At 37.4% G+C, this 17,300-nt stretch overlaps 1 protein-coding gene across 3 annotated transcripts in view; it reads left to right on the top strand.

Annotated features, from left to right (window-relative positions):
- The window catches only part of DDX42 (DEAD-box helicase 42), a 37,264-nt gene that overhangs the window by 1,843 nt on the left and 18,121 nt on the right, over positions 1-17,300 (top strand). For 2 of the 3 annotated variants that reach the window (XM_038546892.1, XM_038546891.1), the window contains exons 2-4: positions 9,772-10,004; positions 11,636-11,786; positions 16,117-16,178. In XM_038546892.1, coding sequence (XP_038402820.1) covers positions 9,784-10,004; positions 11,636-11,786; positions 16,117-16,178 — 434 coding nt within the window. In that variant the 5' untranslated portion in view covers positions 9,772-9,783. Of the gene's footprint in view, positions 1-9,771; positions 10,005-11,635; positions 11,787-16,116; positions 16,179-17,300 lie in introns of those variants that run through there. The other variant, XM_038546893.1, reaches the window with a different exon arrangement.

Genomic DNA, 17,300 nt, shown 5'->3' with positions numbered 1-17,300 from the left:
AAAGAGGAATAATTAGAAGACCAGTGTGCTTTGGAGCTTTGTGAGCAAAGGAGGAGTAGTAGGAGATAAGGTCAGGAAGACCTGGGGGAGGCAGCACCAAAACAACCAAGGAACTTTTAGTTAGGCCATTATGAGGATTTCACATTATCTCTGGAATCATCTGAGGCTTTTGAGCAGAGGAATGGTAAGATCTGACTTAACGTAATTTAGTGTAATTCATGAAGGAATGCATTTCTTTTTATTTTAGTTTTACCAAATTCATATTTATGTAGTCCTCTTTCTCTAAGCTAAGAGAGGAAAGAGACACTTCCAAAATAGGCGTAACCAAAACTTACTTGAATTTGGCCTTAGAAGAAAATGAAGACATTCCTGGGTTTTGTACAGATTCTCATTAAAGAACTACCCAGTTTATAGTGTGTGAGCTGTTCTAAAGGCAGATTATTAGATAGAGTAGATGCTAATCAACTTTCACTAGAACTTTCTCCTTTTCCAGAAACGTAAGTTTTAAAGTAACATGGTTTTATAATCTGTTGTTTGGTAGTGCACTATTTTTAAAGGCATTAAGATCATATCTTACTTTCCACCTTTGCCCAAAACATAAACTCTAGACCAATTTTCATCCTGATATTCTACGCTTATTCTACCTTTGCTATTCTTCCTAGCTTTCTTCCTTAGAATGTCTTCTTCCTTCGTACTCCTCTAGTCAGCTTGCATCTTCTCTGCCTAGCCGGGTACCAGCTCTCTTATGAAGCCATCCCCACTTGTCAGCTCTTTGTGGTCTGAAGTGTCATGGGGCACTTATGTATGGGATTCCTGAGTTGAAAGAGATCAGAGTAAAGCTTGACATTCTCCATTTATCAGTGGAGAAATTGATTTCTGGAGAGATAATGATAAATATGGCAGCTGGTACATATTGTGCACTTACTATATACCAGCCTTTGCTCTAAGTGTAATTTTGTGTATGAACTCAATATTTTACACCAGCCCTGTTAAGTAGGTGATATTCTCACTATCTTACAGGCCCAGAAAAGCCAAATAACTTCCTTGAGGTTCACATCAAGTTAGTGCCAAAGCTAGAGTTTGAACATAGCCTGGCTCTATAGTCTGTGCTACTTTACTATGCTGTTACGATTTTCTACTAAACCATAGATAGCGTTTTAGAACCATAACATTTAGAACCATTCCAAGTGGGACTTTATGTTATTTGTGATTTTTCTCCTTGGCCATGTTATAAATTTTGGGATTCTTGCATATTGAATAAACATGCATAAAGAGTACATACTGTGGAAAACAAGAGAGAAAAAATGAGTGCTTCTTCACCTGTGAAACCTATAACTTAGAGTTGGAGAGAGAAAATTAGAATACAAATAGTTATGATTAAATGTTGGGTGTTTTAAGACTGGAAAGGGAGTTTGAGGAGTGAGCTGCCACTTCTCTTGGGAAGTCTTTTTTTTTTTTTTTTTAAGATTTTATTTATTTATTCATGAGAGATGCACAGAGAGAGGCAGAGACATAGACAGAGGGAGAAGCAGGCTCCACGTGGGGAGCCCAACGTGAGACTCAATCCTGGGACTCCAGGATCACGTCCTGGGCCAAAGGCGGGCGCTAAACCGCTCTGCCACCCTAGGATCCCCAGGAAGTCATATTCATATCATAGTTCTAGGAGTTGGACTTCGAAGGATAGGACTTTGGTAGATAGGATTAGAGAGATTTGGTGGGGAATGAATCCAGGTTAAGGGAAGAGCAAGAACCAAAGTGCTTGTTTTTCTTGGAACACCAGTGCATGTGGGGAAACCATGCGAGTTATGAATGTGAATTGTGTAGTTTGTTGCCACCATGGAGAGTGTCATTCCATCTTGACTAACCGGAGAACTATTTAATTAAAGGGAATGACAGAATGAGAAATATGGGGCAGCAAAGTCTGTGGCCAGGATCTGAAAGAACCTGGAAGAAGGTTTTTCTGAGTACCTGAATGCTCATCGCCCTTGGGTGTGGCTTTCCCTAGTTCCACAATATTAAACCAAAGGAGGTAGAAATTCATTTCCTCTTTTGCTACTTGTTTCTGGCTCACCATTATTTTATACTTTACCACATACTCACTTTTCATAGATGATGGAATATTTATTGGTTGTAGATGCAGCCTGAAGTTGTACATCATCATGAGTTTTCCCATAAAACACATTTTCAGGGGTGCCTGGGTGGCTCAGTCATTTAAGCATCTGCCTTCTGCTCACATCATGATCTCAGGGGTCTTGGAATCAGGGAATCTGCTCCTTCCCACTGTGAGCCCAACACGTGCTCTCCTCTCTCTCTCTGAAATGAATCAATAACATCTTAAAAGGGAGGGGGAGCATTCTTAGAACAGCAGAGTTGAAGGGATACAGGGTTACTTGTCTAATGTCAAACAAATATTAGTCACTTCAGAGAGGCCTTACCTGATTTCTTTCTGTTAATAGCTTACTTTTTCTTACTTGCCTTTATCTGTTTTGTTTTGTTTTGATAGCACTTTTACTACCTGAAATTATGATTTGTTTTATCTTTCTACTGGACCAGAGTGAACTCCGTGAGAGCTGCGGTGTGTCAGATTGCATAACTATATCCAAAGCACCTAGAACAGTGCTTGGCAAAATAGGCAGGCACTCAATACATTTTTGAATTATTGGTTACTCTGGTAATGGTCTAGTGGCTGGATAACAGGAACTTTACAGGAAACTATTGCTATCAGAGAGATGGAAGTGGGAAGGAGAGGTGTCCTTCATAGTATTGACACATAACAAAGTAGTTAGTGGTCAATATAGAACAATGTTAGTTATTACTAAGACCAGACTTAGGTTATTCTCTTTAAAGGAGATGCTCATGAAATTTTGTTTATGCTTCTATTACACAGCTAATTCTTTTCAAATTAAAAATTTTTTAATTCAGTGTTTTGTAAAGAAAAAATGTCGGATTTTCACAAATATATTTGCATCTCAGAGATTGAAGTCTAAACTGCATCATTCCTTCTTCATAAACTGGATAAAATAGCAACCTAAACACGTGCAAATGGAATTCTAATTCTTTTATTTTGTTGTTTTTAAAATACACATTAAAAATCTTAGCCCTTTTAAGTACATAGTTAAGTGGCATTGATTATGTCTACATTGTTGTCCTCCCATCATCCCTATAGTATTTGCAGAACTCTTTATCTTGTAAAACTGAAGCTCTGTATTGTTATTAAACAGTAACTCTCCATTCCTCCACACCCCCAGGCCTTGGCCACCCATTCTACTTTCAGCTCTTCACTGTTCTACTTCGTGTAAGTGGAATCATACTCTATTTGTCCTTTTTATTTTTATTTTTTATTTTTTTTTTTAAGATTTATATGTTTGTGAGAGAATGCATACACACACAAACAGGGAGAAGCAGACTCCCCACTAAGCAGGGACACACCAATGTGGGGCTCCATCCCAGGGTCCTGGGATCGTGTGACCTGAGCCAAAGGTAGATGCTTAACTGGCTGAGTCACCCGGACACCTCTCTTGTTTGTCCTTTTTGATTGACATATTTCCTTAATGTGATGCCTTCAAGTTTCATTCGTGTAGCACATACCAGAATTTCATTCCTTTTTAAGGCTGAATGAATGATGTTGATACATGTATGAATGTGTGTGTGTGTTTGTATATCATATTTAGTTTATTTGCTCATCCATCAATGGACTCTTAGGTGGCTTCCATCTTTTGGCAATTGTGAATAGTACTGCTGAGATCGTGGGTTGTATATCCCCGGTTTCAATTTTTCGGGGTATATACCCAGATGTGGAATTGCTGGATCATATGGTAGTTCTGTAATTTATTTTTTGAAGAACCACCATACTGTTTTCCACAGTAGCTGAACCATTGTATGTTCCCATGAGCATTATACAGGGTTCCAGATTCTCCACATCCTTGCAACACTTACTTTCTGTTGTGTTTTTTGTTTTGTTTTGGGTTTTTTTTTTAGGAGTCATCCTAGTGAGTGAGGAGATGTGGTTTTCAATTGTATTTCCCTAATGATTAGTGCTATTGAGCATCTTTTCATATGCTTATTGGCCATTTATATATCTTTGGAGAATGTCTATTAAGGTAGTTTGCTTGGGGCACCTGGGTTGCTCAGTGGTTGAGCATCTGCCTTGGGCCCAGGGCGTGATCCCGGGGTCCTGGAATCCTGGGGTCCTGGAATCGAGTCCCACTTCGGGCTCCCTGCATGAAGCCTGCTTCTTCCTCTGCCTGTGTCTCTGCCTCCTCTCTGTGTGTCTCTCATGAATGAATAAATAAATTTAAAAAAAAATAAGGTAGTTTGCCTGTTTTTAAATTGGATTGTTTGAGGTTGTTTTTAAGGTCAGTGAACTTTACCTGAATGTGGAAGGCCTGCAGTGATATGACGTACACTGAAACTAGTGAGTGTTTTCACCTTTTCTTGTCAGTGTGAGAGGTGTTTATAGAGGCAGAGGTGAAGTTTCAGAGCTGTCTGATAAGGAGTTTGTCAGCTTGGTAGGAGAGTGTTCCAGGCATATTATTATTATCTAAGAGAAGGCTTAGAAGCGTGCGTGCATGTGTGTGTGTGTGTGTGTGTGTGTGTGTGTGTGTGTGTGTTAAGACTGAATAAAGGGAGCTTAGAGAAGACCCACAAATAGCAGGAATGTAGTTAATTCTTTCATATTCTAAGTTTATTTCTTGATTAACTGTTTACTAGGTGTCTCCAAACAATATTTGCTTAAAGAATGCAAATAAATTTTAAGAGCCTAAATGGGGGGGGGGGGGGGGGGGAGTCGTCCTTTTTTTTTTTTAACATATAACCATAGAGATTAATTAGGTTGATGTTATATCAGCTGTAATCCCTCAAACCTTATGATGGTTAAGGATCTGTAGCCATACACCTATGTCGTATAGCCTACATAGTCTAATAGAAAGGATTATTGTCAAGAGTAAGGAATTAATTGGTACATTGGAAGGCTGGATCATAAGGTTTGTAATAGTGGAAAATAATGGGTTTCACAAATACTGGGGTGAATTTTGGAGAGCCTGAATGCATGATATTTACTCATCCAACAAAAAATTTTTGAGTACTACACACCCGTTAGGCTCTAAGGATACAGTGCTGGACAGAACAAGCAAAGTCCCTGCCTTCATGGAGGTAACATTCTAGTCAGTGCAGTATTGGCCTTACTTAAGAAGCAGTAAATTAGGGAAAATGGGCATTGTGTTCTAGATTAATTAGTGAAAGGCTTGGACTGAGGTGTTCAATCTTTTGGTTGACCCACATCTCAGAATTTAAAAACAAAACAAAACAAACAAAGAGATGATACTGCACAGTTTGCATCCTGTGTCTTAAAGCCGTTAAGTGACTCTTACCCGCTTAAAATCACACTACCTGCCTATTTGTAGCAGAGGTCAGATTTCTTTTTTTTTTTAAAGAGTTTATTTTTTTATTCATGAGAGACACTGAGAGAGAGAGGCACAGACACAGACAGAGGGAGAAGCAGGCTCCATGCAGGGAGCCTGACGTGGGACTCCATTCGGGTCTCCAGGATCATACCCTGGGCTGAAGGCGGCGCTAAACCACTGAGCCACCTGGGCTGCCCAGAAGTCAGATTTTTAACACTAAATATATGATGTGTTGCTTTTGTAATTTAACCCTTTGATTTCAATAGGACTGATGTGTGTCTGTGCCCATCTTTTTCTCCTATCCGATATCTTGTGTCTTCAGGTCTCCTCCTCAGGAGCACATTCTTAGGATTTTCCTGTCTTCTTACATCTTTAGTTTTTTTTTTGTTTTGTTTTTGTTTTTTAATTTTTATTTATTTATGGTAGTCACACAGAGAGAGAGAGAGAGAGAGGCAGAGACATAGGCAGAGGGAGAAGCAGGCTCCGTGCACCGGGAGCCCGACATGGGATTCGATCCCGGGTCTCCAGGATCGCGCCCTGGGCCAAAGGCAGGGGCTAAACCGCTGCGCCACCCAGGGTTCCCGCATCTTTAGTTTTTATATCTCTGTTGGCTTTTCCCCTTTAGCATACAAACATGCTTATGTTTCTTTCTTAACAAACAAAAACCCTTCTAGTTAGCACTTCACTCTTTCCTTCTTATATAAAGCTTAGGAAGTAATCTGTACCCCTCTTGACCTAGTCTTAACTGTCTACCACTTACCAGTCACTCCTCAACCCTGCCCTTGCTGTTCCATTGAAACCCTTGCCCTGTTGACTCCTGGTTGTATATCCAACAGAGGCCTTTTATGTTCTGTTCTTCTGGCTTCTCTTTAGTTTTTAACATTGGACTTTACTTTCCACGTGTAAAACATCTCTCACCTGTGCCACTATTCTCCATGTCCTCTCTCCTTCCTCTCCTCAGGTTGCCATGTGAACTTCTCTTCCCCTGCGGGTTCCTAACTATTGACCCAACATTTGTCTGCCCCTTTTCTCACTCTCTGCTAGCTTATCTAGCCCAGTAACTTCAAATGCAAATGTGTTATATCAAATCATAACTCCATCACAGACTGTTCCTGCACTTACAGACCCAACTTGGCACTTTACTTAGCTCTTCATTCCATGTTCTAACCTGTTCATCTGCACCCTGCCTGTCTTTCTGAACATGTGTCCTACAACTTTCCTAGATGTCCTACTGAACTCTAGCTCCACTCTAGCTGCACTATTTGCAGTTCTCTGTGGTGGTACTTATAGTTTCCTCAGTCTTAAATGACCTCCCCTCACACTTCTACCTTGTTTCAGATTTTTAAATCAAACACCAGTGTTGTCTCCAGAAAAACTGTCTTCTCCCTCACTCATCCTGGGTTGGGTACCCCTTTCCTGAGCCACCAATGAATGCATTTCGTGCAGGACCTCTGCTACAGCATATCACGTTGGTTTTTTTCAGTTGGTTAAAACCATACCATGAACCCCATTAGAATGAGACTGTGTTTTTCATATATAAATGCCCAGCACCTAATACACTTTCTGACATTAAACAAGCTTTCAGCAAATGATTGAAAGTTTTCCTGCTAGGAGATTGTTCATGTGATTCTTAAGATCTACCCAAACCTAAAGGGTGTTTTTCCCTTTTCCCTCGCTCCTTTGACTACCTTCTGATTTCTATGGCGCATTTATTTTATATACACTAGGAAAACAATGAGGTTAAAATTCAGATCCACCATTTTTGTTGTTTAGGAATAGCGCTTGTAAAGCCAGGTTCACATGTTGGTTAAATAATATTATCAAATGCTAAAATTTTTGTGCTTGTAAACATTCTTCCTAAATCTCATCTCATTAGAATCATGTGGATTCTCCTTAAGGGATTTTTGAAGAGATGGTCTAAATTAAATTCAAGCAAAGTAGTACTTATTAAGTACTTACTTCAGTCACATGTAACTTGTATGGAAGGTCCATAATAACAGTTCAAACAAAATTTATAAGGTATGTATGGGGAGAGGCATAGAACCAGAAAAGTAGAGCATGTTGTTCGTGGTCTTTTCAACAATGTCATAGTAGAAGCAGCTTTAGAAACTCTTTCCCATGTTGGCTTCAGAGTCCATTATAAAGATCTTAATTTTTCTTATTAATGATAAACCTTAATACAAGGAAGAAAGTAAAAATGAAATAGCTGCTATTAACATTTTGGTAAACAGCCCTCCAGCTTTCTCTATATATGTAACCATGCTTTTATATTGAATTATGATAAATAAGTTAATCATACTACCCACCTTTTTTACTCTGTGTGTATTGGACACTTTTCCTAATTTTAAATAGTAGTTAAAAATTTATATTGCTTTTGGTTAAGCAATCGGATTTTGAAAATTAATCCTAAAGAAATAATTACAGGTATGCATGATGATACAGCTATGTGGTATGTTTCACAACATTATAAAACAGTAGCGGAGAGGGGTGGCTGAGTGGCTTAGTCAATTGAGCGCCTGACTCTTGATTTCTGCTCAGGTCATGATCTCAGGGTCCCCCATGTTAGGCTCTGGGTTCAGTGTGGAGTTCTGCTTGAGATTTTCTCTCCCTCTGCCCCTTCCCCCACTCTCTCTAGTGCTCTAGAATTAAAAAGAAAAAAAAAAAAAAACAGTAAGGACACCTGGGTGGCTCAGTGGTTGAGTGTCTGCCTTCCGCTCAGGGAGTGATCCTGGAGTCCCGGGATCAAGTCCCACATCAGGCTCCCTGCATGGGGCCTGTTTCTCTCTCTGCCTATGTCTCTGCCTCTCTCTGTGTCTCTCATGAATAAATAAAATCTTAAAAAAAAAAAAAAAACAGTAGTGGAGAAATGTATTCATTGACATTGAAAGATATTCATAGTGTGTATCATTAAATGAAGAAATAGATAACTAGGGGATCCCTGGGTGGCTCAGCAGTTTAGCGCCTGCCTTTGGCTCAGGGCGTGATCCTGGAGACCTGGGATCGAGTCCTGCGTTGGGCTCCCTGCGTGGAGCCTGCTTCTCCCTCTGCTTCTCTCTCCCTCTGTGTATCTCATGAATGAATAAATAAAATCTTTAAAAAGAAATAGATAACTAAAACAAAAAATATTGTGTGTGTATGTATATACATAGTGTAGGAAAATAGCGAAAGATATCAAAATTATATATAGGAGAGGAATTTCAAATAGTTTTAAATCTTGTTCCTTTTTGCTTTCTTATCTTTCTCCTTTTCTATAAAACTTAGGTAGCTTGTATCATCATTAAAAAAAGGTTTTTTGGAGCCAAGACTACTAAGATAATATAGTATTGTTTTTAAACTGATTTGATCAATGCTCAGGAAATTTCTTTGTAATTCTTAACCATAAGCTGAGTACTTCAGGCAACGGTGAATCCTTTTTTCTTCCTGGCTTGTGTTCTAGTGGGCATTGCCCAGTAAATGCATGGTTCCTGGGTACCCTTCAGAGATAATTACATAGATACTTTCTACAAATAACTGATTTTTCAAGTTTTGATTCTTTCATTCTTCCAAATATCATTACCAAAGGATAATCTTTCATTTTGGCTGTTTCGCTGGTAGCACCTCGGTCTCTGACCGCAAACACCACATTATATTGTTATTGTGAGTTGTTTCTGTTTTTTTGTTTTTTGAGGATTTTTTTTTTTTGTCATCTGTTTTCTTGGTAAACTATAATATAAACTTCTTGAGGATAAATATTAAGAGATTAAGTCTTTTCATCTTGGTATTTTTTAGTTGTCTAATAACAAGCCAGCACATATCAGATCCTGAAAATATTTGTTGTCTTGTGAGTATTTTTGGCAGCTTGAAGATGTTAAATTGGTGGTCAAATCCTTTTGAAGGAGGCAATATTAAAATACTACGCTCCTGTTTAGATTATGATCCCAAAAATAAATAACACTTTCTTTAGTGTTTTTAGAAAATGTGATTTTTTTGGGGAGGATTGGCATATCACAAAGCTGAAGTACAAAGTTAAGTAGCTTTTGGTTTTTCGTTTTTAAGGGTTTTATTTTTAAGATTTATTTATTTATTTTAGAGAGCGAGTACATGTGAGCATGGGGAGGGCAGAGGAAGAAGGAGAGAAAAATCCTCAAGCATACTACACTGAGTGCAGAAGCCCAAAGCAGGCTCAATCCCAGGACCTTGAGATTTTGCATGACCTGAAGTGAAACCAAGAATCAGGTGCTCGACCTACTAAGGTGCCCCCAAAGTTAAATAGTTTTAATTGACAGGAAAATATTTAAAATGAAGTGTAGGTAGAAGTTGGAAGAGACATAAAAATCAGTAGGCTATTTATAAAGTTAAATTTATTATTAGTGTATTTTGTTCCTAACAGATCATTGACATCATGAACTGGAATAAAGGTGGCCCTGGCACCAAGAGGGGATTTGGCTTTGGAGGTTTTGCCATTAGTGCTGGAAAGAAGGAGGAACCCAAGCTCCCACAACAGTCCCACAGTGCCTTTGGGGCAACCAGCTCTTCGTCCGGTTTTGGAAAGTCAGCTCCACCACAGCTCCCTTCTTTCTACAAAATTGGATCTAAACGGGCCAACTTTGATGAAGAAAATGCGTAAGTCGTAATCTTGGTAGTTTAGCAAAGGTTGGGCTTTGAGATAGTCATGGTCTCAACAATAATTGAGGTAAAGAAACCATTTGTTTCCCAAATAATAATGACTTCTTTAATGGCTTATCTCACTGAATTGCATTGTTCCTAATAAGTTAAATTGTTGAGTTTACTTATTTGTAAGGAGCATAATGCTTGTGTGCTTACTTACATCTTTCTTGTTCCATAAAGACTTGAGGCTGTTGAAACCTAAACATGGCTGAAGAGTTTTAAATAATTCATGTGGGTTTTGATGGCCTTTCTGGAAGTCTTTTATTAACCCCATGTAGCTGTTTTGTGACTCAGGCAGTTGTCAAACTGGTAGAGACACTATTTGTCTCAACACCCAAGTTTTAAAACTATTATGTTGTCAAATCTTACGTGTGAGAAAAATCTACTCAGATTTTTGCCCAGAGTTCTCAGGAAGCCTGTTTACCAATTACCTTTTTAAACTTGATTTTCTGATAAGAGTTGTTATAGAAAGCTAGGGTTTGAGGTTTGAGCTCTTAATTCCTATAGATGGTAATGTCTTTCTTTGCTGAGTATGAAGAAATCTCTTCTATTTCCAACTTGGTTGTGACAAATTGAGTTGGGTTGTTGTAAAGAACTCAAGATGGGGCACACAGTGGCATTTTTAAAGGCTTGTGTGTTGCAGGGATTAAATACAGAGGTAGATGTTTAAGGTTTGGCAAGGTCAAGGATCATTACCAATTCAGGGATACTTTTTCATTAGTTAAATGAAACCTATATAAATGAGTATGTATGTGTATGTAGCATCTAAAAGTTGTTAGAGCTTTTAAAATAATTCCTGTGAAGACCTAAAATGTTTTAAAATTTTAAGCTGTGGTTGTTACTTATTTAATATTTAGTTGTATTACTATTTTATTTAATTTTGATGTAAGGTCTAAACAGTTTTTTGTTTTGTTTTAGTTTATAAAGAGCTATACAGAATGATACTTTTTCCAGACTTTGAGGTTGTCTTTTCTGAATACTTGAGTACGGAGAATGATTTTAGATAGAGCATTTATTGTAATTCTTTTCTGTCAGTTCTCAGCAAGTAGCCCAGAACTTCTGAAGAAAGCTTCTAGCCTTCTGAATATATTGCTTAAATTTGTTTAAGGATTATAAAGAAAAAACTAGATTTTTACTATTTGTACATATATACAAAAGTAATTTTTCCATAGCATATACTCTTTAATGTTTATTATATCTGTTCAACAGTGATATACTAAATTTTTACTGAAAACTCATCCCTTTTAATAGAACTGGAAATATGATTTGAATAAACAGTATTGAAATGAGAGAATCTACTGTGCCTGTTTTTTTTTTTTTCAATATTAGAATATTACATGTATTAAACAATAATAGGTCATTTGTCAAAGCCTGGAGATCTCTAATTTAACATGTTTAGTTCAGATCCCTTAATAGTAATGTATATATACCATAATAAAAATTTCTGTTAAATGAAGGATTCACTGACCCCAATTAAACATTCACTTTACCAGTCACACGTCTTAATTTTCAAAGACATGTGTGTGTGTGTGTATGTGAATATATATATTGTGTATATATATATATATACATGTTTTAATTTCTAGCTATTTTGAAGATGAGGAAGAAGACTCTAGCAATGTTGATTTGCCTTATATTCCTGCTGAAAACTCACCTACCCGCCAACAGTTCCATTCCAAGCCAGCAGATTCTGATAGCGATGACGATCCCTTGGAGGCATTCATGGCTGAAGTGGAGGCAAGTATTAAGGCTGTTTTGTTAAATTTCAGCAATTAGAAATAGATCAAATTAACCTAGCTTCGGTCATTCAGAATTTGTTTCTTGGCCCTCTTTTGGAGAGTTTTGCTCTCATACTCTACAGTTTCTTAGATCTACATCCACACACCGTATGGCATTTTCAGAGCTGATCAATGCCTAGAAGTTTGAACTCTGTCCCTTGAACAAGGGTGGCTCCAGATTTGTGTGTGTGTGTTGTTTTAGTATTTCTTTGTCTAAAATAGAATAAGTATTATCTCCTTCATTCTAGCTTTAAAGGCAAGTAAACTTCTAAGAAACCTGCTAAAATGATGCATTCTGTACTTTTAGTGTTTATTATTATCAACATTATCAGCATCCACGACCTGCCTGTAGAAATGGAAACTTGCAACCATTTTGTTCTTAAAACTCTTCTTGCTAGGTTTTTGCGATTTTGCGTTTTGTCCTTTCCCCCCATCTCTCTGACTTTTGTATTTATTTACCTTTTACTATGAAAAATTTCAGTCAAACACACATGGAGAATAATAAAATGGCTCCCACGTACTCTTCACCTTGCTTTATCAATTAACAATTTTTGCCTAATCTTGTGTTTTCTGGCCTTTCTTCCTTCTCTTAAATTATTTTTAAGTAAATCTCAGGCATATCATTTCATCCATTAGTATGTCTGTATCTCTATAAGGTAATATTTAGAAAACATAACTACCGTATCATTGTACCAAAAAAATTCATTACATATCTCTCTGGACTGTTTCTCTTACTCCTATGATCCTCTTCCAATTTCTCAGGTTGATTCTTACAGTTCTCTATATTGATTTGCTATTTTCACTCTATACATTCTTAACCACCGCATCCATTTCTGAAACTTCTATGTGAATAAACTCATGCATTTAGTCCAACAACCTCTCTTTGGTTTCAGCTCTTCTTTTTTTTTTTTTTTTTTCAGCTCTTCTTTTCTAATTCACATTGGCCATTTTTACATGGACAGTGTATCACTGGCATCTTTTCTTCTTCAACTAGGTCTGTTTTTGTCTGACATAGTCCTCTTAATGCCAGATGATCAAACATGTTCATGACTTACTTCATTTAGTCTTAGGATAACAATGGGGGATTGGGAGGAAAAAAATACATGGAAATACAATTTTTTAACTAATAAGAAAACTGAACCCTATGGGAATTCAAATCTCTTGCATCAAATCCCATTGGTACCATGTGTCACAGCTGGGACCCTGATTCTTCTGTCATGGTAGTCCTGAGAACCTAGCTCTTTGTAGTACATCAGGCTACATTTCCTCTTATTTTGCAAGCTCTGCCAGTCTTTTTTTTTTTTAAGATTTTAATTATTTGAGAGAGAGAGAGCACAGAGGGTAAGTGAGAGAAGCATACTTCCTGCTGAGCAGAGAGCCCAACACGGGACTCCATCCCAGGACACCGAGATCATGACCTGAGCTAAAGGCAGATGCTTAACTGACTGACCCACCCAGGCACCCTAGTCAATCTTTATAGCATTTTTTTGCATCTGTTTCTTCGTTTCTGTTTCCGCTATAGTCAGCCTGCTTTACACTTAAATTAACTCTTGCCTAGTATAAATTTTCTCCCTGCCTTAGACTCTGTACTCTCCTATTTATGTGGTATACAGAAACAGTAATTAGGCTAAAGCATGTTGTTTATGTCATTCCTCTTGCTCAAAAACTGTCATTTTATTGCTTATGAAGTAAAGGCCTTCCAGATTTCTCAGTAACTTGTAACCTAAAGTCTTCAGCCACATCTCATCTCAAAGGAGGAAAAGAAAGAATCCAATATAGATGTTTTTGTTTGGCCCAAATACTGGTTTTTAAACATGTGAGCCAGAATTTTTAAGATGAGGTTTTGTCTAAAAGTTCAGAGTCTTGAAAAGTGGACACTTAGGCAAGACTAAGCATGTATTCTTAAAAGACGAAAACAGGTTTGTGCTTAGCAAATGGCTGGCTGCTTTAGGAGATAGGGCTTGGTTTTTCTAGTTCACCTTGGTTCATGAAGTCTGTTCCTCTCATTGAGGCTACCTGTTAGAACCATTTATCATCACTCATGTTTAGTTTTCTTACAGTGGAGAAATATTTTTCTGAGCTTAGGTGTCTTATAAAATACCAGAAAATAAAAGACTCAGGGCCACGTGATATAGGAAAAATTAAGCATTCCTTCTTATTAAAGTGCAAGCAAAGCACGTGTCTATATATCAAAAGAAAACAATTTTCTTCTCCTGGTTTACTTCCTTAATTGTCAGGTTGGCACCCATTACTCTGTTTCCCATCTATGATTTAGAATAACTCAGACTGTTTGCCTCTTAAAGCATATGCACTTTATAGGTAGCAAAGCGAGAATTCAGCTCCAAATCCCATATTCTTTCTGCTGTGTCATTCCATATCTGAGTTCTTGTAGCACTGTATTTTTGGGATAACACCAGGACTATTCAGAACTTTCATGTGCTTTGTGACGTGGTAGTGATTTAAGGATGTTAAGTGATTCTGCAAGTAAATGCAATAAATGTTTTGTCATGTTTGAAGTGTCTTATATATATCTTTTTTCCCTTCTTCTTGAGATATAGACATTTCCCAAAGGGCTGTTTCTCTTTATATCATGCAGTCCCTAGGGATGAATACGAAAAAAATCATTTCTTGATGTTCTCGGTTTAAATTCAGATTTAATTTTTAGTAATGCAACTTGGTGTCACCCTTTTTGAGTGGGAGTAGCTAAGAATGGCCCAGATTCTCCTGCTTGGCATTTCAAGTACTTGAAACTGTAGGAGGGTAAATCTTTTTGATACAGTGTTATTCTTCAGGGTGTTTTTTTGATATAGTATCCAAAGGAGTTTTGCGGATTTTAGGACAGAGAGAATGGATATTGTCTGATCTTGGAGAGAGTGTTATTGCCACAATACTGTATTAATCCTGGATCTCAGGTATATTCTTTACTAAAAAAAAGTGTTTTTCTCTAGTGTTTGAACTCAAGATGAAGACCTATTTTTAGCTAGTGTTTCAAAAGAAGATTTATTTATGTAGGCTTAAAAAATAGGTGCTATGTTTCTGACCCATTCCTTGTTACACTGCTTATGTCATCTTTACTTTAGTTGTAGTCTTGAGTATATCATATATCTGGCTCAATTTCTTGAAAAGTAAGTTTGCTTATAATACTTGATTTTAAAATAACTCAGGAACATTGGATTAGGTAGAAGACCGGACCATGCCAGATTATAGTTAGTGACATTTTTTTTAAATAAAAGAAATTAGAAAGCTCATGTTGCTTTATAACAAGACCATGCAGGATATGTTTAACCTTGGAAAAATTACTTAATTCTTCTAACCGTGATTTTCACATGGATAAAACAAAGAGATTAATGATTTTTAACTTGCTATGTATAGCAATTACCTTTGGAAAATACATCCATTTAACTCCACCCCCAAGAATCTTGACTTAGTAGATTTTTTTTTTTTAATTTTTTATTTATGATAGTCACAGAGAGAGAGAGAGGGAGGCAGAGACATAGGCAGAGGGAGAAGCAGTTTCCATGCACTGGGAGCCCGATGTGGGATTCGATCCTGGGTCTCCAGGATCGCATCCTGGGCCAAAGGCAGGTGCTAAACCGCTGCACCACCCAGGGTTCCCTTGACTTAGTAGATTTAAAACAATGTTTTTCAACCTCAGGAGTTTTGACATTTGGGGTTTCATAAATGTGGGAGCTGTCCTGTGCATTGTAGGATGTTTAGCAGCATCTGTGGCTTTTACACACTAGATACTGGTATCAAGCCCCTCCTGCCCCTCCGAAGCAATCAGAAACATCTCCAGACATTGCCAAATGTCCACTGGGGACAATTTCACCCCTGGTTGAGAGCAGTCTCCAAAGTCAGATCCAGAAATTTGCAGGTGTTTTGTTTTTTTTTTTTAACTAGCCCCGTTGATAGTTTGATGTTAATGGTCTTAAGCTATGCTTTGAGAAAGGCTAGTTTGCCAGAGTGTAAGACAGCCCTTTACAGCCATAATTAATTTTTTAAAAGTGACCAGTTAAAGCTTTTTTTTTTTTTTTAATTTTCCATGTATGGCAAATATTGTAGCTAAAAATCATGCAATCCCCATATAGACAAGTTTTTAGAACATTTAGGCATTTCTCTTTGAAAAAATAAGTGTCAAAATACAATTTGATTACGTCAAGATACAATTGTCAAAATGCATACCTAAAGCTGTGATGGTAATTGTTCGAATCTAAGAATTCTTTATAAAGAAATTACCCTTTTAATGTGTTTAGTGGATATGATTCCATATGGCCTTTTGTTTTCATTAGGATCAGGCAGCTAGAGACATGAAGAGGCTTGAAGAAAAGGACAAGGAAAGAAAAAACGTAAAGTAAGTTGTTTTCTTCTCCCTCACAAAGGTTACACGAAAAATGCTAAAATATTACAAAGCTTATTCCCCCCAAGTTTATAGAGAAAAAATACACAAATGTCTTGACTTGAAGTTACCCTTGTATCTTATAAGAGAGATGGCAAAAGTTGTTGCATTTGTAATACTTATAAAACCTTCTTTTTAGTAGAGTAGTATTTAGTATTTCATTATAAATAGTTTTTTAGTAGACAGAGGAATGAGTTACAGTGGGAGTTAAGAGAGCATAATTATTTAAATTTGGGCTCCTTGTTCTGAGTTTGTCCCATAATTAATGCAAAATAAGTTAATGACTATAGATTATGAGGAATAATGGTGATTTATCATTAAAAAAGTATGCTATTAAAAAATATGTTATTGATAAATAATGTAACCTGGTTTATTTAAGGAGTGATACGCTTTAGCAGCTAATCAGAACTTGAAATACTTTATTTTCTGAGAAAGAGAAGAATTCTATTTCCCTTGCTGAATACACTCCTCTTAAGTCTTCGGTACCAGGCACAGTAGGCATGGTTGGACTTCTACTCTGCTTGTCAATCAGTGCCTCAGGCCCTCTCTAGGTTCCTGTGCCATAAGAAGGTTCAGCCCTCTCTTTGGCGTTTACTGTTGTATCCTCTTCCAGCTTTCCTGCACTGGGGATGTTGCTTGCCTTGAGAACAGCAAGTGCTCTAGATTAGGCAGAAAGTCTGTTTAGAAACAGATGGTTGTGGGAAGTAAACAACCATACTTTCTGTAGCTCCTGAGAGATGCTGCAAGTGGCGATGGCCCCCTTCTCCACATGAACTGCTTAGGAGTTTTAGTCCCAAATTTACAAGAGTTGAGGTAGTTTTCCTTTGTCCCCAAGGATTTTGGCTGAATCCAGTTACTCCAGGGCTAGAAACTCTGGGGGATGTCAAGAAAATTGTGACATTCTTTTTAGTATATACCAAAAGAGGGCTTTTTTTTTTTTTTTTCTTAATATAAAATGCCGTTTTCTTTTTAAAACATGTTTCACAGCCACATGGCATTTATCTTATGGGGTTGACAAGGTTAGGATCCTTGGGTATCTTCAAAGGTTTTACTCCTTATATCCTCGTTAGTAATTGA

This window comes from Canis lupus, chromosome 9, assembly GCF_011100685.1.
Source record: "Canis lupus familiaris isolate Mischka breed German Shepherd chromosome 9, alternate assembly UU_Cfam_GSD_1.0, whole genome shotgun sequence".
Lineage (NCBI taxonomy): Eukaryota > Metazoa > Chordata > Mammalia > Carnivora > Canidae > Canis > Canis lupus.
Note: the sequence above shows the minus strand (reverse complement) of the source record. Positions and strands in the feature narration are given on the sequence as shown.